Genomic DNA, 23,262 nt, shown 5'->3' on the forward strand with positions numbered 1-23,262 from the left:
CGTGATGGTGAACAATGGAACCACAAGCACACACATGGTGGAGGCTTCAGGGAGATGCAGACTAATGATGCACTGTGTGTGTGTGTGTGTGTGTGTGTGTGTGTGTGTGTGTGTGTGTGTGTGGAGGAGGTGCTGCGATAGCTCCCATAACATTCAACCTCCTTGCCTCCCCATTAGCCCCCGTGCCCCTGCCACAGGGATTGATTGCCATGCTGCAGTCAGAACATTTAATATTCATTAGCAAAGGGATCAAGAGCCCCTGATGCTGTGTTTATGTTTGCTGAAAAAGCCCTACTTTAGAAGTGCATTCAGTCAATTCAAATAGCCTAAGTAATAAGATAGAACAAGGGTTCAAACCAGAGAGGTTCGCGTTTTTGGACAATGTAAATAATAAAAGGAAATACAATGAATCAATACAGTCTTACTTCCAACTCGTCAGACGTCACAGCTGGATCAGTGGCCCTACACTCCAAAGTATGATGCTACATGTACACTTCTAACATCAGTTTTGTATGTGCAAGGCGTGGTAAAGTCTGTGGTAAAGTTAGCAATAACAAATACGCAACATGCAGGTTGACTTTCAAAATAAAGGCACACAAACTACTTTGGTAAGTTCAGGAAAAGATCATAGCTTGGGTTAAAATAAGTGTTTTACTTACCCAAGTTTACATATGTAACATTAACATGCATACTTACATATGTTAAGCATGTAGATAAATAACATTATGTAACTTTCAGCACAACTTAATAGGAAATAAACATGACATGAACTCTGGTCCCCTGGGTGAAAGTGCTTTGTTTCTTTGACTCGTTCATTCACCCCACCTCATCCATACATGGACTGTCTTGGTCTTTATGCTATATCACCTGATTTCAAAAGCACATGAAAACATTATATTAAAGAGGTGCGCAACAGGGGTACCTACAGCATAGTTATTTCATAGGGGCACTGACCAAGCTGCTGTATTTGCCGCTCTGGGAGTGAGAACGGGCTGCATATATTCCCTAATGGCTAGTGGCCAGGGCCATTATTTGAAACAGGCTTGTATTGGAGACAGGCCTTTATTTTAATTTTCTGTGGGTCTATACTCTGTTTTTTGTCCTGGTATTTGGCTGTATGATGTAAAAAAAGAAAGTCTAGAAAGGCGATCTGAACCCGTCCATCCTGTGGGTTACCTAGGTTAATTGGCGCATCATTACGTTTCCTTTTGGACAAGACAAAGCTGAGCTGTTTCCGCAGCTGCACATGTTGCTATCTTACACATGTAGTTGTTGTTGGTCAGTGCTTGTGGGCGTTTGTCGTCTTCCTCTGGCATTTAACAGCAGACTACAGCACTTGCAGTACTGTTCCCAGTCATGTCCAGAAAAATTAAGACTCCAACTTGGTACTGAAGTATCGGTTTTTGAGACACCCCAAGTAGGAACAAGTAGCTTTTATTTGAGATTTTACTCTATTAAGAAACATGTGAACAGCTGTAGCATGAGTGTCCACCTGCAGTCTTATTGCTGAAAATCCTGAAAGTCAGTAAGAATGGATGGACGGACAGGAAGAGGAGTCCGGCTCAGCCTGGCTTTTCCCCAGTGAATCAGCAAATGTGATGGATTGGAAAGTTCCCTGTGTGAGATGGTGTGTGCGGAGTGGCCAGACCTTGACCATATGCACACACACACCAACTATTAGTCTCCTTTCCAAACACAATCTACACACACACACACACACACACACACACACACACACATGCCTGCACACAGATCTGCAGGGTTGCCATTAGTCACTCAGTCAGGAGTGACAGTCCACAGTGGCTGGTGACTAACACAGGCCAACCTGTTCATCTTCCTGCCACGGCCCATCATCACACGCGCTAAGTATCACTTACTCGCCTCCACAGTTTATAGTGGTAATAATACATTGCTCATGTCAGGACAGACACACTGTCTCAGTCATAGAGCGTGGAAGGGTGGAAGGTGAAATGATGTGAGGAGTGCTGGAGTTGTCACTGAGCCTGGAGGAGAGAAAAATGGCTTTTGTTTTATGATAAATTAAAGCAGGGCTTCTCAGCCATGTGCCTTAGAGCCAACAGTCTCCTGGCTTACAGCAAAAACAGACTGAGACTACCAAACTGTAATAATACTGCTTATATATTAATGGAAAAAAGTAAAACAGGACTTAAACTCAGCCACAAATACAAACAAATACAGCAGTGGTGGGTGGAATACATAAAGAGATGTAGATAGCTGTAAAGTCTTACCCATGGTGGAGCTCAGTGCACTGCAGGTGACACATACACAGCATAAAGAAACACACTGCACATAAAAAAATATATATAAATATATATATATGTTGCAAGTCGTACACAGCAACACAACTTTTCTCTGATGACCAAAGGTGGGACAAAGTTGCAAGCAGGGTTGGGAGGGTTAATTTAAAAATGTATTCTGATACAGTCACTAATTGCCTGTTAAAAAAAGTAGTCAGTAACCTAATCCAAGTATCACAGTAATAAAGTAATGTAACTTGATTAGTTTGTATTACTTTTGGATTACCTCAATACCTCAATTGTTGTTTGGTCTGTAAAATGTCATAAAATAAAATTTAAAAAGTCGATCAAAGTCCAAGATGATGAAAATGACAAAAAACGATTATCCGATTAATTAATGCTGTCACAATCTTGGAAGCTGAAAAAAGTTCCAAGTCTTTCATTTCTAGTCATTATCGATTGGTCTGTCGACCATTTTCTCCAGTAATCAATTAGTCATTTGGTCCATAAAATGTCCATACCATAAAATGGTTAGAAATGTTGATCTGTGTTTCCCAAAGTCCAAGATGACGTCCTCAACTGTCTTGTTTTGTCCACACCCTAAGGATATTCAGTTTACTGTCAAAGAGGACTAAACCAGGAAACGTTCACATTTAAGAAACTGAAATCTGCAAATTTTGAGTTTTTTAAGCAAGAAATTACTCAAAATGATAAAAATCGTTTATCAAAATAGATGCACATTAATTTAATAGTGGATTCCTTCCTTTGTTGTGTTGTGCACAGAAACTCAAAGGAGGATAGAAGATGTCACTGTGTTGTGACACAGAGACACAGAGCATCACTGTAACCATACTAACTCATGGTGCAAGAGGAGATTGAGAGATGCAGTGCTGCCAGAGGACATGCTGACTGAGATTACTCTTAGCAGCATGCATGGGAATGAATAACAATATAATAGATTTCTGTATATATCTTACTTTCCCCGTGATGGTCAGAATAACTGTCAAGAAATACTGCCAGTTGCTTTTGAGAAATAAAATCACTAAGAAGGCCTGAAAAGTCCCAAAGCTGGGAATACTGGGACACCAATGTGTGACTGAGGGGGCAGAGACAGCTATGTACATTTGCAACAAACTGTTAGTGGTTATATGAGCTAGTGGTTATGTCTTTAATTGATCAAAATTATTACTAGAGATTATGCAGTAGTCACTAGATATTAGGGACATGTTCTTACTGTCCTTACCAAATTCTACACCCACGCATACCCACCAGTCGAGACAAACAAGCCCCAAGTTCAAGTCCTTAACATGTCATGTCATCCTCATTTTCAGGATAAAGACAGAAAGTAAATTTACTTTAATTTATGATTGAGTGTGCCTTGTTGCAGTATCTTATTCCAGTGACGCATTTCATTTTCTTAGTCACATGTTTTGCCAGCCCTTTTTGGTTTCTAAATACTGACACTTGATCACCCTAACCCCTGGTGACTCATACAGACAGACCAGGCTTTTGATGTAGTATGAAGACAGAGAAAGTCCTCACTTGGAGGAGGTGGGTGGATGGATGTGCCAAACAAAAACAGGACTTTTACCCAGAAGCGCAGACTTCATGTCCCATGTGAAAACTAACAAGCTATTAAAAGTTGTGAGATACTTAATGTTATGTGCATCACATGACTTGTGGCATTTGACATCTGTCTTGCAAGTTGCTTCAGTGACGTCATGTAGCGTATGTCATATAACATACTTATTGTAACCCCAAACATCGCTTTATCCTAAACCTGCGGAAACTGCAACCATTTCAGAACACTGACCACATCTTAAAAAGGCTTTCTGCCAGCATCTCATACGCTAAATGGCATGACAAAACAGTGTTAGGAGTCAAGGAGCTGAGAATGGGTTGGATGCTCACAGTGTCTTATAGGGACAGAAACGCATCATACTCAGTGAAAACCACGCCCACCGGGAGGGAAAATACAAAGCCAAGTGTTAACGCAAACAAAGTGACTGTAGCTCACTAAAATCATTAGATCTCAGCACGTTAACAGACTATTTTAGCACCATAGAGATGAAAAGTTAAACTGACAAACTCAATATTTCCTCCTCCTTACCTTGCTTTTCTGTAATAAACAGTCCCACGGAATGTCCAGAGATGAAATACTATAATATGAACAACTATTTAAATGCATCACCTGCTAAGATCATCATTTAACCTAACAAAGATCAAAACCCAGCCTTTTATAACAGAGTTATCTTCTATTTCCTCAGCTTGCCTGGTCAAATTAACAACTGAAATCTTGGCATAATGTTACTGAGTGTCAGGATCCCACAGTTTCCCCATTCATCCTGCGGACACCTCACATCTGTCTCCAAATTTGTCTTCTTAAAGACTCATTTTTTTGGTTCAGCAGCTTATAAAAACTTAGTTCTGGGTTATTTAACTTGTTGCTAGTGCATCCCAGCACACAGCAGCTTTTAGACATTTTTCTGTTGTTTGCTAGCAGATGGAAAGTGACAAGAGGCACCGTCACACAACACAAGTCAGTGTTTTCCCCTCCGGTGTGGGCAGGGCTTAAATGTGCTCTGTCTCTGAGAGTTGTCCCCCTCAATAAATCATAGTGAATATAACTATTATATATACTAATATAAAATAATATAATAATATCAATCGAAAGCACTTGTTTTAATTGTAGATGCAAAACAGTGCATTTTTAAGTTTAGAAACATTGAACCCCCCGTCTTTTGTCACACAGTGGTTTGGTCCACCGCCTGCTCTCCTCACACATTAGCATCAGGACGAAACGAGTGTCTTTGGAACAAACTGTAGAAGTGTGTGGTGGCTGACCTCCAGTAGCGGAGGTTCCCCACATATAGGCTTCATTTGGGCGAGCGCCAAAGTGTATTTTGTGACCCGTCTTGTGACCCATTTTTTTTATCCATCCGATAAAGGGAAACCATCTGTGATTAGTTAATGGACGATCTGTCCTCCATATATGCCACTGTACCGGTCACCTGTTTGTTCTGCTGTGTGTTATCACACAAACTCTTCAGAGAAACACAGAGTCTCCTGTTTAATGCCTACTTGTACAGTTGTTGTGTAAAAGCTTGTTCGTGCACCTGGTTGGTGCTTTTGTCATTCAATAGTCAGTTGGTTTCGATCATTTTAATTGGCTCTATCATTAACAACAAACCTCCTCCTCATGCAGCTCCGCTGTTGCTGTGAAAACGGTTAAAAAAAACAAAACAAAAGAAAATCCAAAATGCTAGTTGTGTTTATCTGGGGAGACTTGATAAAACATCTTGCTGAAGAAGAAAGTCAACAGATCAGACAAACAGGACAAGGAGAGAGAAACAGAGAGACAAGAGAGACTGGTGTGTGTGTGTGTGTGTGTGTGTGTGTGTGTGTGTGTGTGTGTGTGTGTGTGTGTGTGTGGTGAGAGAAGTGAGGAGAAAAAGAAGGCAAGGTGTGCAGATTCAAGTAGTTTGTGACTAAACACTAGAATAAGGTGGGGAATTATGCAGAAATAAAATGCTGAAATACAAAATAACCACTATAAATAGGTAAATATTTTCTTTAAAATATTTTTCATAGACAAATTCATCTGACATATACACACAGACTTGTAAAAAAAAGTAAAAACAGTAATCTTGCTGTTGTGTTGAATTGTGTTTTGGGTAATTATGAATATGGAAACACCATATATTGCTATTTCATTATTATTATGAATATTAAAACATTTGAACATGCCAGTGTAACCCTTTAAACTATCCAGTCTAGAAGAGTAATAACGGTTTCTGCAATATACAGTAATAGAACAGTACATTGGGTGGTACCTTTGGTGTTCTCTTCAGGAATTGCTCTTGAATTTTTTTCTGTTTATTGCTGCCCCAGCAGCAAAATCGAATATCTATATAATATAGGCTTTGGTTTGATTTGGGACCTTTGCTGCCTTCCATTCCCCCACCTCTCTCTCTTTTCTCACTTGCCTTCTGGCTCTACTGTCTACACAGTATGCAAACAGCCAACTTTACCCTCTGATATTTCGGACTTGCAGCATTTCTGCATTTGCTTGTGTTTCCTGTATTTGCAGTGTGTTTCTGTATGTCACATACTGTATGAATTGACAGAACGGTGAATGTGTCCGTAATGTTTTATTCATTCGCTTGCCTCTGTCCAGTTGCAGCTTGTTGAGCTGTCTTCAGCCACCATATTCACCAGTAGCTGAAGTGTAAAATTGTGTCCTCTTGAACTGAAACATATGGGAGGCTCGAGGTTCCATTGCAGTGCCATTAAACTTCTCTTATTCCTGATATTAAAGCTGCATTAAAACTTTTCTGCCCAGTTATGTGGCAGCAAAACCTGATTTATTACATGATAATATGTAAATTTTGCGTTTAAATCTTAACATTTATATGTCCTGTAATTAAGTTTCCACCTCATGCATGTGAGTCCAATATTCACTGTTTAAACCTTTAGCAACTTCACTATGCTCACCAACTACTCTCTAATTGAGTCCGTCTGCTGTTTGATACTGTGGATAAAGGGTTGTAATCGATTAGTCATCGATTATTGAAACAACTGATCGACTCGTCACCCAAAAAATACAACTCACGTTTTGAATTTTTTTCACCTGAGATTGTGAGAGACAGAGGCACAGAGAGGGTCGTGTCTGGAAGGGAACCCCAGACCCGCGAGAGATCGTGAGAGTGATCGGTACAAAAACCTTACAAATCAAGAGTTCTCTTCTAGTCATGACCAAAAATAGGAACCATGTCGCACGGCCAGTGTTTTAATTGTGTCGGGTCGCCACAAATAAATTGATAGTGGAATCATGCCCACATCTTATTGAGGCAAGTCTTCAAATCTTGCAGGTAATCCTTTTCTTTGCCACATCGAAGTTCAAATGCTTCCAGAATTTAACAATTTTTGCTAAGATTTGTTTACCCGTCACTTCCTGGCTGCTATTGTGCGTGTGCACCTCTCAGCAGAGACGGGAAGGAACGGGAAGACGGCTCACTCGCTACTTCAACCAGCTCCGGGGAAAACAATGTGTAGTTCAGTTCACAGCATTAAAAACACATAACCAGTGATATGTCTGCAATTAAATGCCAACTAATTTCATCAGCGATCTTTTAGGAGAATTAAAGACAATAAAGTCGTCATTAAAACAATGAACTAAAAGAGGATAAAAAGAGGGAATGGGTTGGTGAGCCTGTGGATTGGTCACAAATTAGGGGGGAGTGAGTTATTTCTACATAAATTATGTGATGGAAAATATGTATTTGATACAAGCCGACTCCATTTTTGGTCTGAACCACACACTGTCCTTTTGCGTGGGCAAGTTCAGGGCTGTATTGTAATGACATCTGCGCCTTTGGTCACAAAGAGTTACACCCTTCACATTACAGAAACAAAATAAAAGTGTTGATCAGTGCAGCTTTAATGTTTGCCGTTTGCCTCTAATGAAGCTTCTCTTGTGCGTTCATATGTGTGTGCTGTAATTTGGCTGAACATGGAACTGCTGTGTGTTGGCATGTCGTGTGTGTGCATGTGAGCTGGTGCGTTTTAATTAGTACTTGTGATGTGTAGAGGAGGGAACTGATCTGGCAGGTCTGGAGACAGGGCAGGATTCACTGAGTATATTAGATGACACTGTGATGCTGACACTAAACAATACTGTCGTGCAGTATGCAGCACTATGTCAGCACTACGGTGTGACATAGTGCTGACAAACACTACTACAGCTAGCTTCCCACATACACAAATAAAACTGGCATCAGTAGGACTTACTCCTTTATGAAGCATTCTGTCTAACGAAAACAAATTTATTTGTTATGCATAAGCCTGACATGACACCGTCATAACCATGGCATGACGTGTCATGAACATGAAGGATTCTTGATTCTTTTTTACTGTTGTCATTAAGTGTTATTCCATCAGTTATGTCATTTTTAATGTAAAGTTGGCATTGTTTGAGACATGATCTCAAACATGTCATAAACATGCCATAGCCTGATGATTAAACTCTTTAGCTTTATGTGTCCATTTTCCATTAAACTGTCATATGTGGTTGGTTTTGTTTTGTTTTGTGGAGCTTTATGATAATGTCATGTTTCTTTACGGTTGATAATTAGGTCTGCTATGACATGTTTATGACAGGTTATGTTGTTTTGATTAACATTGGGACGTCATAACAAAGATATCTCAAACTATGTCAATTTGGCATTGGGAAAATGACATGCTTGACCAAAAGACACTTAATGACATCAGCCATAAATTTTTATAAAGACTCCTTTATGTTCATGACAGGTGTCATGTTATGGTTATGACAATGTCATGACAGTCTTATGTACACTCCTTCATGACAGTCTTATGCATACTGCTTCAGATAAAATGTTAGCAAATAATTTTACATAAAAAAATTAAACAAGCAAGAAATGATTACTTTTCAGGCGGCTCTCAAAAGCATGTAGAATTAAACATAGTACAGGCCTATACATTCATATATTAGCCTGAATTTGACGTTGATTGTGATTTGAATGTCATGAATATTAAATTAATGGACAACACACAAAGACCAGTTGAAGCAAAGCAATCCAGGTCCTTTAAAATACATAATAAATAAATATTTCCCTAAATGACTAAGGTTACGTTACCTTCATCTGAGTTTGATTGATGATTTTCAGAACCATTTCATCAAAAATGTAATGTGTGCACTTATTTTCAATATGGCTACATTTTAACCAAGAAGATATAACAAGATAAAAAGCTAAATAATACACTTTAATAGACAGCAGGAGCGGACCAGAGGGAGGGAAAGTACACACATTCTGTTTTTCATCTTATGTGTTTTTTGTCTTGTTGCATGTTTTTCAGCATGTTGTGTCGTTTTTAGTCTTGGTTTTAATTTTTGCATCAAATTATTATTTAGTTACTTCCCAGCTCTGGAACCAACATTAATACTGTACATGTCATATATGATCAGTTTATAATTCATACAGTAAATATCAATAGACACATAGATTGTCCTCACTCAGTCTTTTTTGGCCATTATTTTTAGTCTAATTAAATATTACTGTTTCTGCCAGTTCATGTAAAAATAAATATATAAAGCTATTGAAATAATTAGGACAAAAAATCATTTTGAAAACCTAACAGCCTCTAACAGTTTTTGGTTAGTTAATAAATCTCACAGATGTGTGAACAGGTTATATAAACCTTTAAATACATGTGAACACCGTCACAGAGCTGCAGGACCTCAACCCTGGTGGCTTTTGGCTTAGCTGTGCATGGAACAAAGAAAAAAGTAAAGCAGGTTTCAAACTTCTATGCTCTGTGTACGGACAGTGACTCAAACAATATTTGCAACTGAATTGCAGCGGAAGCCTGCGGGTCTTTCGGCTTTGCCAGCAGCTGATTTCACTGCCAACCACAGCCACAGTTTGTCTCCATCCGTGTGTTCACCTCCAGCTTCAGGAGATTATACAGCAGTACAAAACAAAGTAACACGGTCAGAGAGTAGAATCGTCGCCCTCACATTCAGATTTAGACTCACCACATTTACAAAGGTGAGATTTCTTGCAGAGTTGTTGTGCTGGATTGGATAAATTCATTTTTTTTATGTCCATTCACCGAGTCTGCTGCCTGTTGTTGCACCTGCTTTAGTCTTCCTTTAACGTAACACACGCTGACAACATCTTGTCTTAAAGTCCTGTCACTGCTGTCAACATCCTTTATTTTCTTATCAGACTGACCAGCAGATCAGTCAGTGAAGCGCAGATTCATTTACCAGGGCTGTAGCTACATATTGAGAACACTGAGGTCATGTCCTCAGTGTTTTCTTCTGGACATTTAGTTGGTACTTAAAGGCTGATTCTTATATTTTTTGGACTTGATGTTGTGTATTTAGTCTCACAGAAAAAGTACATGTCAAGGTATCATACCATGTGGAACACGTTCTTATCTCACATGAAGAAAATAACATATTTCACATGTGGTTTATCACATTTTTGGTTTGGACGATTCAGGTGTGAAATATAATATTTTGCATATGAAATGTGGGCCATGTGAAATGTATGATATATTTACATGTACTACTTTTGGAAGGGTATATCTGACTACTTCTGGGCCAACAAAAAAACTTGTAGTTTTATATGTCAACACATCAAATACAGCAGTTTGGTCGGTGGTCATATGCTTCAAAATCTGAAACTGTAGGTAGCCCTCTAGCATCAATTTTGTATGTGCAAGGCTTAGCCATAATAAATATACAATCTCTATGTAGACTTTCAAAATAAAGGGACAAAAACTGCTTGGTTAAATTTGGGAAAACATCATGGTTTTGGTTAAAATAAGTATACTGGTTATGTAAATTAAGATACACAAGTTGACATAACTTAACCTCTCTTAATGTTAACCTCTGTGGTTTGCAATGCCGTGTCCTCTGTAATCAGTACTCTGATTACCGTAATAATTGTAAGATAACATCAATGCTGCACGCTAGCAACTTACTTTTAAAAGATCAATGCTGTGCCGTTTCAACGAAGCCTTGTGATCCAGCCTCCAACTTAAGTGCTTTGTCAGAGTCTTTGCACAATAAATCCATTATGATATTGAGCGTCTTTTGTGATTATTTATCCATTTTTCCATATTAAACAGTCTGTAGGGTCTTTTGCTCTGCTGTTGTCGCCATATCTAACCCATGATGCTTTGCATTGAGTCTGTCCACCAATCAGAGTGGCTATACGAGGCTGGGTATGCACGTAACACGAGACTCACCCTATCATTGCATCTATAGATCCACACTATCAGTGAAGCACCCAAAATAAGAATAGAATCGCATATATCTAATGAATAATGTGTGGATTCTTATTTGCACATTTGGATAGCATGGACAGACACGTGCCCAGGCCACATGGAATATCACATGGATATAAAGGGTTTTTTGGGGTTTTTTTTTTTTCACATTACGTATTTGCCTTCATGTACCGGAAGTGATGACAGTTGAAAGTCAACTGTGGTGAATCACTGCTTAGAGAGAAAAATAAGAACTTCTCCTGTAGATATGTAAATAGTATTTGTTGCGTTTTGACTAGAGTGTCATTTTTTTCCTGGTTGCCAAGACTTGGCGGGACAATTTCCAAATGCCAAATATCTAATTCCAATATTTATACATATAAATAGTTATATATTCATCTGTCATCACTGCAGCATACATATCCTGATATCCCAGTTTGTGTTGAAAAAAAAGAAGATGTCTATAACTTGACTGTGCATTACAGGGTTGAGGTTTTACAAGCACTTTTACATTAAGAGACCAGGCAAACCAAAAAAAGTGAAAAAAAAAAATGGCTTAGAAGTCCTTAAACAGAAGCCAGCGTTGACTTTTGGCTTCACACAGGACACAAACCGCCTGTGATTCTTTGACCCATCCGTCCACCCACCTCGTCCAGATGTGGACTTTGTTGCCAGGTCACCTCACTTTAAGGGCACATGAAAACATAACATTAGAGGGATACCTAGAGCGTCATAGCTTTAAAGCAGGGCACTGACCAAGCCGCTGTATTTGACATGTCAGGAGCGTACAGTTTATAGAAAGTGTAAGTGAACTAAAATTAGGACGGTCTTGGACACATGGGTTTTTCAAAATTGTATGCTACAGCCTTTAGAAGTAGTATTTCATATGTAAGATAAAAAAGACATGTTCATGAAGTTTTTTGATGTTGGTATGTCTGTCTCATTGTTTGTTGTAAACTGTATATCCATAATGCTGAATTCCCAGTCTTTTCTCTTATGTGTATTCTGGTGTGTGTGCTTCCAGGGTGGTTACGCTGCCTACAGATATGCCCAGCCTACTGCTGCCACAGCTGCTGCATACAGTGACAGGTAAGATATAAACTCCCAGTGACACATTAGGAGATTGATTATGATTATGTTTTATGTTCAAGACAGGATGTAATGACCTATAGATAGTAAAATAATCAAAGTGTCATTTAAGCAAGGCTGCGCTGGCTTTATTTACACAGCGGTGAGTCTTGAGCTGCATTCGCAAGGACAATCAGCTGCAGAGCAAAATGTGTCTGTGTGTTCAAACTGAAGGGCCTCTATGATTCATGTTTGCTTTTTTTGTGTTTGCTCTCCAAGATATATTGAGAAGAGGTTAGTTAAATTCAACGTATGGTCCCACAGCCACCATGCAACTATTGAATTCAGTCAACTACCTCCACATACAGCAACTAACCCCAACTCTAACCCGCGTTTAGATGACAACGGTCTAATTTTTTTCTCTTGCGTTTTAAAAAGTCTGCGTTCACACAACATTATGAAGATGATCCCCATGCACATGGATCAGCAAAAATGACTGAAAACGTTGTAGTATCCATGCCAGGCCAGTAGTTGGAGGTGTAACTTTGTTTTTAAATGAACAAAGAAATCATAATCAGACTTTCACATCTCATTTAAAACCATCAAGTTTTCTGTTATCTCAAGAGCTGATTATTTAAGACAAGCCAATGCAGTGAGACAAAAAAAAACATTTAAAGATCTTAAACTGGGCTCAAATTAGTCTGGAGCTGAGACGAGACAAAGGCTATTTATCAGGAGCCAAATTTAAGAATATGAGAAAATAATCAAAGTCTCACAATGATCTTTAATTGCTCTCATTTATGACTAGGAGACACAAGCTAGACAAAGACAAGATCTTATTTTGAACTTTTCCTTTCCTTTGAGAAACTATGTGAAGTTGAGTACAAGCACAGCAGTTGGAACAGTTTTTGGTCCATAAATTAGGGAAAACACCTGCACTAATGTGCACATGTGTTATTATTGGGTCACAGCCACATACCACTCTGGAAATTTGTGTGTGTCTAGTTCTTCAGATGTGATATGGGGAGACGTAATGTCCATTAGAAGGAAAGCTAGGCCTACCTTGGTTCTTCGTGACTCACTCACCCAGCTCTGTCGCTGACCCGCCGAGTCTGCACTGTCTCCCCCACCACACGGTGGTGCTGGGGTTTGGACCACCTCACTCCCGAGATCCCGCCGTCAACCTCGCGCTGGACAGGCTAGTCACCTTCCATGCGCCGCCTCTCATTCAGCGGCCTGTTTAGTTTTGACAGACATTAACTCAAACACAAAATAACACAGTTTACAACTCTGAGTGATGTCCTCTCACCAAACAACACATTACGAAAATGTTACGAAATGATTTGCATGAATATATCCATGGCTTTTACAGATCAACGCTTCCTGAAAAGATTTCAACTGTCAACAGATGGATTTATTGGCAGTTTAGCTTTTGAAATGTCTGCTGTCATAATATCCTGTGGTTTGAACATTTGCTTTAAAACCAAAAACAAACTGCACCACCCTCTTGGAAGCAGATCAAGTCCCGCCTTTTCAAGCGGCCTTGGTCCGTTTGTTTTCGTCCACATCTCAAAAGTATAGACACTAACATTCAGTGTGTTAAAAAGAGCAAGCAGAATTTAGTCTGGAGGCAGTTTTGTGGATTCCTCTGAATAACTAAAGGAGAGCTCTTCTGTAGTAACATGTTGACCTATGCAAAGTAGCTAGCAAGCTAACATTAGTGTGCAGGAATGTTTATGTGGTACTAGGCCCAGCCCAATCCTACTCTAGCTATGATACTACTTGTGTTGGAAAAGCCAAATAATTAAATAAATAAACAAAGAAATCATAATCTCTTGTCACTCATTATTGTTAACTAATAAATAATGCTAGTTTTACTGAGGTTGTGCTGTTGGACTGAATATCAGCACAGCTGTGATTATCTTTGACAGAATCACACACATGATGATACTCAGTCCAACAGCACTCCCTCCTGTGTGATATTGCTTAACTGATAACTTCCTATTAATCATAATCCAGAATTGTCATCAGCCATGTCAGTTATTAGTAATTAATAACTATGAGTAAGACGCAACATCATCAAAGCATAAAGAGGGAAACCAGTTTGTATGAACAGCAGCAACAGCAAATTAAAACAGAAACACATCCAAAATATGAGAAATATTTCCAAGAATGTATTAAAATATACATATAAAATGTAAAGTATAATATGACTTTGGTATTGAAGGTTAAAAACATGAATCTATAGAAACAATTTATATCAGCATTATTTACTTCTGGTGATAGGGTGGATTACTAACACTGGTTGTTTAGTGAGCACAATAGCCTAGATCCATATCCGCTTGTATTGTCTCCCTTTGCCCGACCCCCATCCTATACATTTAATATAACAATAGTATCCATAGCAACAGCATCACAATGTACAGGCTTAATACTCCGAGAGACAATGGGGTTGAATCATTGAACCAATACCTCGCTGAGACATACGCAGCAAAAACCTTAACATTAGCAGCTTCACCAGGTTTATTACAGGTTTATTACTATTACACTGGCTTGCACTGCAGGTTACAGTTGTTGAAGTCTCTTGAGACTTCACTGTGTGATGATAGAAATACAACAGAGTCATATATCTGCTTAATTAGTGAAAATAATATGCTCTATGAATATTAGAAAAGCTCTCAGAGTTGAAATAGTGGTTTCTAGGGCTGAAATGATATTTGAGGGTGTTTTATCTCCCATATGCCCCTCACCATTTTATTAATAATGGATGTATTCATAACACAATGAATAATTTGTGTTAAATTAGTAAGCACTGCTGTGTAATTTTAGTTTGTAATTGCATGGAACTTGCAGATGTCTGTCCTTTTTGATTCATTATTCATCCTCTGCCTCACTTTCCCCCAGTTTTCAGTTTTCGTGCGAGCTTGGTTGGAATTAACAATCTTGGATGGCAGGAATACCATCCGTCTAGTTCAGCGTGTAAAATCGATCACAGAGAGGGTCGCGGCTCTAGACAATAGAGCAGCTAATATTTTAGCAGACAAAGTAGATACACAGTGGTTTCACTTGAAAATAAGCTATCATGCTTATGAATGATGACAATGGCTGTATTTGCCCCAAAAAAAGACTTAAGGGAGACCATGAAGATTTATTCCACTGCTTCAGTACTTTTATTGAGAAAAGAAAGTGAAAATTTATACATTAAGAAAAAAGAAAAAGAAGTGAAACCAGTGGTCCTCGCCTTATTTAAACCCCTAAATGTGTGTCTTTATAAATTGTACATGTCATCAGAATGACCTTATAAAAATGTTTAGTGTGCAAGACAGAGCATTTTGATATTTGAGAGCTGTTATACTTACCTTGCGAGGCAGCTGGATTGGCAAAATCACATGAGAATCCATCTTGCCAGGCTTCGAGTTATCTGGGTACCAAAAGTGGTGTAACCACTGTGTGACGACAGCGAGAAGCGTCCATGGAAGCGACTTGTCTCGAACAAACAATGGCACTGGCTCAGATTTTGTGCGAGCTCTGCTATTTTTAGAAAAGAACCTTTGATAAACCTGCAGATTGCCTGTCCAGCAGGCAGCTGGGAAAACTTAAAATTTCAAGGCAACGCACTGCAACAGATTTTTGGAGTTTTGAGCCCAACTCACATTCTTAAGTTCTGAAAAAGTTTCAACAACTACTGATCTTTTGTTGAGATAATTTAATTTTCATCTTTAGATAAACTTAAGTCTTTGAATTTTAGAAACTCAAAACATTATATTTTAAAAAAATAGAGTAAATTCATTGAAATGAAATTGAATGTTAGAATTCTAATATTTTCAATTAAAATGTTCTTTTTAATGTCTAAACCTCAAACATTTATGTTAATCTAGAGGAAAACTAAATTATTTCAACTAAAGATTATAGGTCAGTAAAACTTTTTAAACTTAATTTCTAACTTGAGTTTGAGTCTCAACGTTTTTTTTTTTTGTTTTTTTTGTTTTTTTTTTACAGTGTAACATGGTGGAGCATTTAGCAGCTATAGAGACAGATATTTTTCTCAGGAGTTGGTGGAGAGCAAACCAGAGCTAAAAAAAGAGAGTGCTACTATTTGCTAACACAATCACCAATACCAATACTTCATTTTTTAACCTTTTTTCAAAGGTTCTTCTTTATGAAAAATGCTTGCAATGATTGTGAATAATCATTTTTTTCTAAATCTGTGTACAAAAAGGATTGGTTGCAGGTATCAGCTGGCTAGAGAAGTTATGATACAACTTGGCTTATTTTGACTTTAAAAGTATTGATCTCTGTTGTCCCCAAGCCAAAATAATCAATGACTGGAGCTTTAAAGGAACCTTGAGTGAAGGCTTACAGGACTGTTTGGAGGTCTCACAGGTCTGGAGTGGTATTGAAGGCTTGCTTGCGTACCTGTGTAGCCTTGATGTGCCCATCTGTGCGAGGCCACACTGGCACCATGTGGGTCATGTTCATGCCACGAGGGTCACAGATGGGAACAGCTGCTTTCATGAGGCCTGACCAGACTCAGTCTGGCTCATGTGGCATGCAAACCAATACAAATGCAATGCAGTCACTCATGCAGATAATGCTCACGCAAGCACATTATGAGCATTCACAAATTACTACACACATGCACATGGGCGAGCACAGGCTTTTCTGGCCCTTCTCCAGAGCAGGAACTTTTCCAGAATCCAGGAATTAAATGCTACTTCCATGTCGACATTCAAGGTAATTTATTTGGCCTTCATAATTTAATTTGCTTTTAACAGGAGCGTCCCTGCCATCAAAAACATGCACAACATGTGTTCCAGCTTTGTGACCCAAAATGTTAGCTTCCATGAAAACAGTGAGCTGTTACAGATTAAAAACAAAAAAGACATTATCAGATCACAGTTACATTTAGTAAAAATTGGGATTATTAGTAGGATTACAATTTTAAAATGACACACACAGCTGCAAATTCATTATCATGGCCCTTAGTGAAAAAATGCTCCACTGAGTGGAAATTTTGCCATTTTTTGTTTTTAAATCAATCAATCAGTTGATAAATTGTGCATAACAACGGAAGGAACAGCTGGACAAACTAATAAACCTAACAACAAACATAAAACACTTGGAGCTGCAACAATTAATTTATTTTTAATCAACTGTTAAATTAATGTGCATCTATTTTGATAATAGCTTAAATGTTTTGAGTCATTTTTTAATTAAGAAAAGTCAAACTTTCTGATTTCAGCTTCTTAAATATGAATATTTTCTGGTTTCTTTATTCCTTTCTGACAGTAATCTGAATATCTTTTAGTTGTGGACAAAACAAGACATTTTAGGACATCATCTTGAGCTTTGATCAGCTTTTTCAGCATTTTCTGATATTTCATGGACCAAACACTGAGAAATAATGGACTGGTTAATCAGTGGTGAAAATAATCATTAGTTGCAGTTCAAAAAACACATTATTATAAGTTTAACCACATTTATATTCATATATATATAATATTAATATAAAATGATTTATATAATATTATCATTTATATTATACATTATACATTAAAGTAACCCTCCCACCCTGTCCATAAAACACAGACATGAGAAACCTTCTCATCTTTAATGAACTACAGAATTATTTCCTGTATACATTGATTTATTTTATTTATTTATGTTTGTAGCATGAAGGGACCATGACTTTCATTTTATTGTGCAACCCTGTGTTGTATAATGATAAATAAATTACCTTGATGACCTGATCTTTCTCTCAGAAAGAGAGTAATTACTTGATTAAAACAGAATTAAAAAAAAAAAAAAGAAATATGTTTTTGGCCTACCAGATGACCAAGAAAACTGCAGTTTTACATCTTCAGACTGTAGTTCTTTAGATTGTTGAAGGACAATCTGGGAAAGATTCCTTTTTTCACTAAATGTTCGCTCTATCAAAAAACCTTGTGCATTTGACCAAGCTCCCGACCGTTTTGTAGAGCTGTTGAAAATGTTGTTTCCATGTTTATCTTTTCACCTCAGGGTCATTTTAAAAATGCATTTGACTCAAATTGCATTTGAATTTGTGTTGTGGTTGCAGCTTACCACACACACACTGTCTCACTCTCTCACACACACACAGACACACACACACTGATGATGGGTTAGGGCTCTGTGCTGTGAGATAAGATAGGTCAAATGCAGTGCTGGGCTGAGTGTGGGTGTTGAGGGGGCTGCATGGTGAATAGCAATGTCCAAAACTAATCGGGATTAACTTCTAATCGCTTCAACCACTGGGCCGCTATGCAAATCAGCTCAATTATGGGCACAGGCCCTGGCCCCTGATTGGCCCTTATCATGACTGAGCTAGGACATGGAGGGGGGGATGGACTGGTTGGCCACAGCACGGCTGCTCACTTGGAATAAACACTGCTGCTGTCTAGTTCTTGCTAAAAATAGAAAAACTCATTGATTCTCCGTTTTTTTGTTCGTATATTTTTGTCCATTTTCACCAAGCTTTGTGGTTTGTTTTTCTGTCTCTGTATCGTTTGAACTCGGCTTCTTTCTTGGCTAATTTCCTTTGATTTTTTTTCCGGGACTTTTCGATCACAACGCTTGAGATTATTAAACTGAATGGCTCCATACACAAGACAAATAAAATGTCAGTTCACTCAATAGTTTTCTTTCTAAACACATTATACATGTTAGAACATAGTTGCTAAAAACATGTTAAAACACTGAGAACTATGTGGTACTGAATTCTGGTGTTAGACTGGTTGTTCACAAACGTCTGGACATGTCCAATAGAGCTGCTAGATGGAGCATCCATGTTTCTGGTGGTTTTTTAGGTCGTAGTGGTGTTTGACACTGAGTCAGCAGAGTGGAAACACCCCCAGCATGTCAGAGCAGAGAAAACTGCTGTTTTTTTCATGAATTTAAGACAGAATTTTATACACTTTATAGATTTGGCTGTTTGGTCAATAACATATGTTTCCATGGTGTAACAAACTCGGAAAACACATTTATTGTTTCCTTACATGCACCGTTCACTTCCACTCCAATTTCCATACCTGAATTAGGTACTGAGTAAGTTGTTATATTTGCTGTTTTATGCTCCAAATGTTATTATTTGTTAGTGTTTGCAATGTGTCTGATCAGAACATGGTGCTGGTTTGTACCTTTAGTGAAGGTAGCTGTTTCATATGAGACTGTGATTAGTACAGGAGAATCCCCCAACAGAGTCTAGACACTGGTGGTAAAATATAATTTTGTGCTCATCTTGTGCTCATGTAGATTCATTGTCCCTGCAGCCTGCAGGTAACCTGTCTGAGCTTCAAGCCTGGGGAGGAGGTGGAGGGGGAAATGACTTGCTTCAACTATAGACCAAATATTAAATAGGGATTCAGCCAGAGCCGAGTGCACTGAGCTGGGTGAGGATGAGAGAAAAACAGCCTGCAGAGTCAGACTCTTTGCACTCTTTTCACTCAGTGAATTAAGGATTTAATTTGTCCAAACCAGAGTTGCTGATTGTTGGAAGAGTGGACAGACTTACAAAGACAGTTCAGGTGAGTTTTTCTGTCGAGTTTGAATGAAGTGTGTTTTCCGAAGAGTTAACAAGCCAATTAAGGTCGAGAGAAACTTGAATTCAGAAGGTGTACAGTTGTATTTCTCTGTTTTCAAAGGAGAATATGTGTGAGAATATTTAATTTCTTGACATTTTGTGAGTTTATACAAGCTCAAGACTCAAGAGGATGGGGCGAGGTGGAAGGGGGAAAGAAGATATCATCAACTGCCAATTAACGGGGGTACAATGGTCATTTGGAAAAATTTTTATATCGCCCAACTCTACTGTAATGTCTATTTTGAGTACAAGAGTCTTACATATTTCTCTTTTAAGATAACTATCTCAACATTGAGGTAGTCTCATCTCATAATTTTGATTGAAGTGTCTTAATGTTGATGTATGTAATAGCCAGTCTGTACCTGACTGAACCTGAATCAGTTTATCACATCTAACACAGGCTTACTTCAACCAATCAGATTGCAGTTGGCAAATCAAACTTATGCCGAAGCTGGCCAGGAGAAAAGCAAAAAGATCTTTTCCATCGAGCCTTCAGTGTTGTTCTTTCCTCTTCTTTCAAGGCAGAAATACTCCCAAGTTCTGATATAACTGATGCTAATGCAGTCTCTACACTAATTTATTTTTTGTTTGAGGTAGGTAGCTTCCATGGAAACTTGCCACACCTGTAGCTGCCACTAGTCCCTCCTAGGACGCTGATTGGCTGCCCCACTTTTGGTGCGACCACAAATGTATAACTTGACGCCTGGCAAGATGGATTCTCATGTGATCTCATGATCTTGCGAATCCAGCTGCCTTGCAAGATAAAGTTTTGTGTGTCATCCTGACCAAGCAGTTCTTGTGCCTGTGCACATAAATCGCCTGTGCAGCCCTGCATATGCAAAATTGCCACTAGAGGACCACGTACTGTGTCACAGTTGCGCTACACATTGTGTTACATGTTGCAATAACTATTCTTTATTGTCTCATGTTTTACTTTTCCCAGTAGTTCATTCCAACACCTTTGTGTTGTGTGGTATAATTAACATTGTAGCCTCAGAGGATCATGAGTGAGACTTTATCATGAGTCTCAGTGAGCCTCAATGAACAATCAGCTAAAATAGGCTATAAAGCAGTGACCATGACACTGTTATTGTTACTGTGAACTTAATATTCAGAATGAGTTTTTGCTGACATGATGTTATTGTTTTTTTCATGTGTTTGTACAGTTACGGACGAGTATATGCTGCCGACCCCTACAACCACACACTCACTCCAGCAGCCACATACAGCGTTGGTGCCATGGTAAGACTATCCTGCCTGCCACGCATTACTTGCTCTCCATTCCTGGTCCACTTCCCATCAGTCATCATCCCATCTCTCATTTGTACCTCTCCAAAAGTGTCTCCAAAATACATGTTGAAATTGAGATCCTCTTTAGCAGCGTGTCCCACTTGCTTATGTTTCTGTTGTTTAGATCCATACTTGAGCTAAACAGACCCGTTCTTACATTTGGTGTTGTTGATTAGGATAATAACATAACCCTGGTCATTCATTATGGCAACTGAGTTTTGGTGGCCATATTTATGTTAAAATGTTAAAAAAGCATGAAAAGATAAATGGTCGTCACAGTAAAGGTTGCCCTATCAAATGCCAGGTAACCAATTAACTTCTGCAGCAGTTGTAATCCATCTTACCCTCACTCATGAACAAGACTCCCAAGATACTTGAAGAAACAGTTCACCCCAAAACCATCCATCCAGATAGTTTTGGTGTGAGCTGAAATACAAAAACTGTACAAAGTAAGGGACGCCCCGCACAGTTTGGCACACGTGATCCGCAAACCACATGTAACCATCATGGTGTGAAACAGTTTTACTGTCGCTGTTACTTTTATCCAAGTAATAAAACCCGACGTCTCAGTGCAGAGTTGCAGTGAAAAGACAGTACAGATGTGCGCTGTGTTTTACTCTGCAGCTCGTCTCTGTGAGGAGCAACCGAAGCAACTATGCTGTCATCAGAGAAACAGAATAAGATTATAAGATCGCTGGTCTGTGACACAGTGTGCCTGTGTTGATTGGCCATTTCTCATGGCTTCTAACCAATCAGATAGTGCTGTGGGCAGGACATTGAGCCAGTCTACAGAGTATAGTAGTGTATTATACTGTACAATGTATAATTATCTATTATATTTACTATACATAGTACAGTACTGTATAATACAGTATAGTAATTGAAGTATACTGTATTGTATTATTATTATTACAGTGTAATTAATCATCATTACTATTATCAGATCAAAACAAAGTGCATTTTTAAAATAATTTAACCCTAATCCCACCTCTTTGAATTTTGTGATCTGCTGCATCCCTACTTGTAGTGAGATGGACTTGAACAAACTTACCCTATAACAATAGAGGCTATACTCTTCTCACGCAAGTCTTGTCACCATTTGGATTACGTGCGAACAACTGAAATTTGAACATGCTGGCTGACAACCGTGGATTTTGTCGACTAAAATGATGACTCTCACTAGCAGATTTCTGAAGCGCAACTAGCTAATATAAGCTCATGCTAATGCTAGTTTAACATGAGAAAAAGAAGTGCAGGGACTCAAGTTAGTTAGTTAGCGGACCTTGATACAGTCATACAGACAGACCAGCTGGGTCACGATCGCCCCAGGAAGACAGCCAAGATAAGAGCTAAGCTAACTCAGCTTAGACCCAAAAGAGAGAGACATATGCAACGTCGTCGGCCTACTTTGATTCTGCACCAGCCCACATCCTCCTCCTCAAACAACTGCATAACAAATGCAGTGGTTTCTAACACAAGACTGGCTGGTGAAAACACTGCTGCAGCTAGTAATCTAGCGTTAGTTAGCTTCACATGCTAATGTTTGCAGCATGTGTTAGAGCAGATAAAGACGAAGTTTAATCCATTCCTCACATGTGTGCTTCCATATGTTGAGAAATGCAAAGATTAGTCACAGTTACTACTCTATAACAGAACAGTTGCTGTTTGCAGGAAGGCTCAATTAAACACAGAAAATGCTCACTAACCATGACATCATCAGCATTATAGATGAAAGAATTCAATGCAATTCATATTTGGTTGCTATTTGACAATATTATGCACTCTGTGGTGTAATGTCACTTTTCTTAAAATTATTCTGGTGGTCCGTATATTAAACTACACTCCAAAATCAGCACACTCTCCATCCCCTTCAAACTGTCCCCATCCCCCATCCCATTCTTTTCTTCAGTCGCTGCTGTGCATGAGCTTTCCTCCAGCGCTGACATCTCCTCACTTAAACTTAATTGAATTTGTCTGTGCTGCTAACGGCAGTCCAAATGACACATTAATCCCGCCTGTAAAAGGTGATGAATGTCTTCATGCCTTGGCAGCCCAGTCCATGTTAGTTATTATATTTCTAATTTGGTGGATACCACCTCACCCCGCACTCCCTGGTAATGAAATAATTAGTCATTTTGATAATTAAATCCCTTGTGGTGCCACAGCTGCAGGGAGGAGGCGAGGGAGGAAAGAAGTGACTAAGAAAGCTGGGCGGACTGGAGGGGAAGATTGTCGGAACTTAACTGGTTA

The 23,262-nt window shown here is 38.8% G+C and overlaps 1 protein-coding gene across 6 annotated transcripts in view; it reads left to right on the forward strand.

Moving 5' to 3' along the window:
* The window catches only part of rbfox1 (RNA binding fox-1 homolog 1), a 227,617-nt gene that overhangs the window by 199,867 nt on the left and 4,488 nt on the right, over positions 1–23,262 (forward strand). For all 6 annotated transcript variants that reach the window (XM_084744732.1, XM_084744733.1, XM_084744731.1 and 3 more), the window contains 2 exons: positions 12,079–12,143; positions 20,889–20,964. In XM_084744732.1, coding sequence (XP_084600858.1) covers positions 12,079–12,143; positions 20,889–20,964 — 141 coding nt within the window. The remainder of the gene's footprint in view (positions 1–12,078; positions 12,144–20,888; positions 20,965–23,262) is intronic.

Source organism: Lutjanus erythropterus, chromosome 19 (genome assembly GCF_056507025.1).
Source record: "Lutjanus erythropterus isolate fLutEry1 chromosome 19, fLutEry1.hap2, whole genome shotgun sequence".
In the NCBI taxonomy this organism is placed as follows: domain Eukaryota; kingdom Metazoa; phylum Chordata; class Actinopteri; order Lutjaniformes; family Lutjanidae; genus Lutjanus; species Lutjanus erythropterus.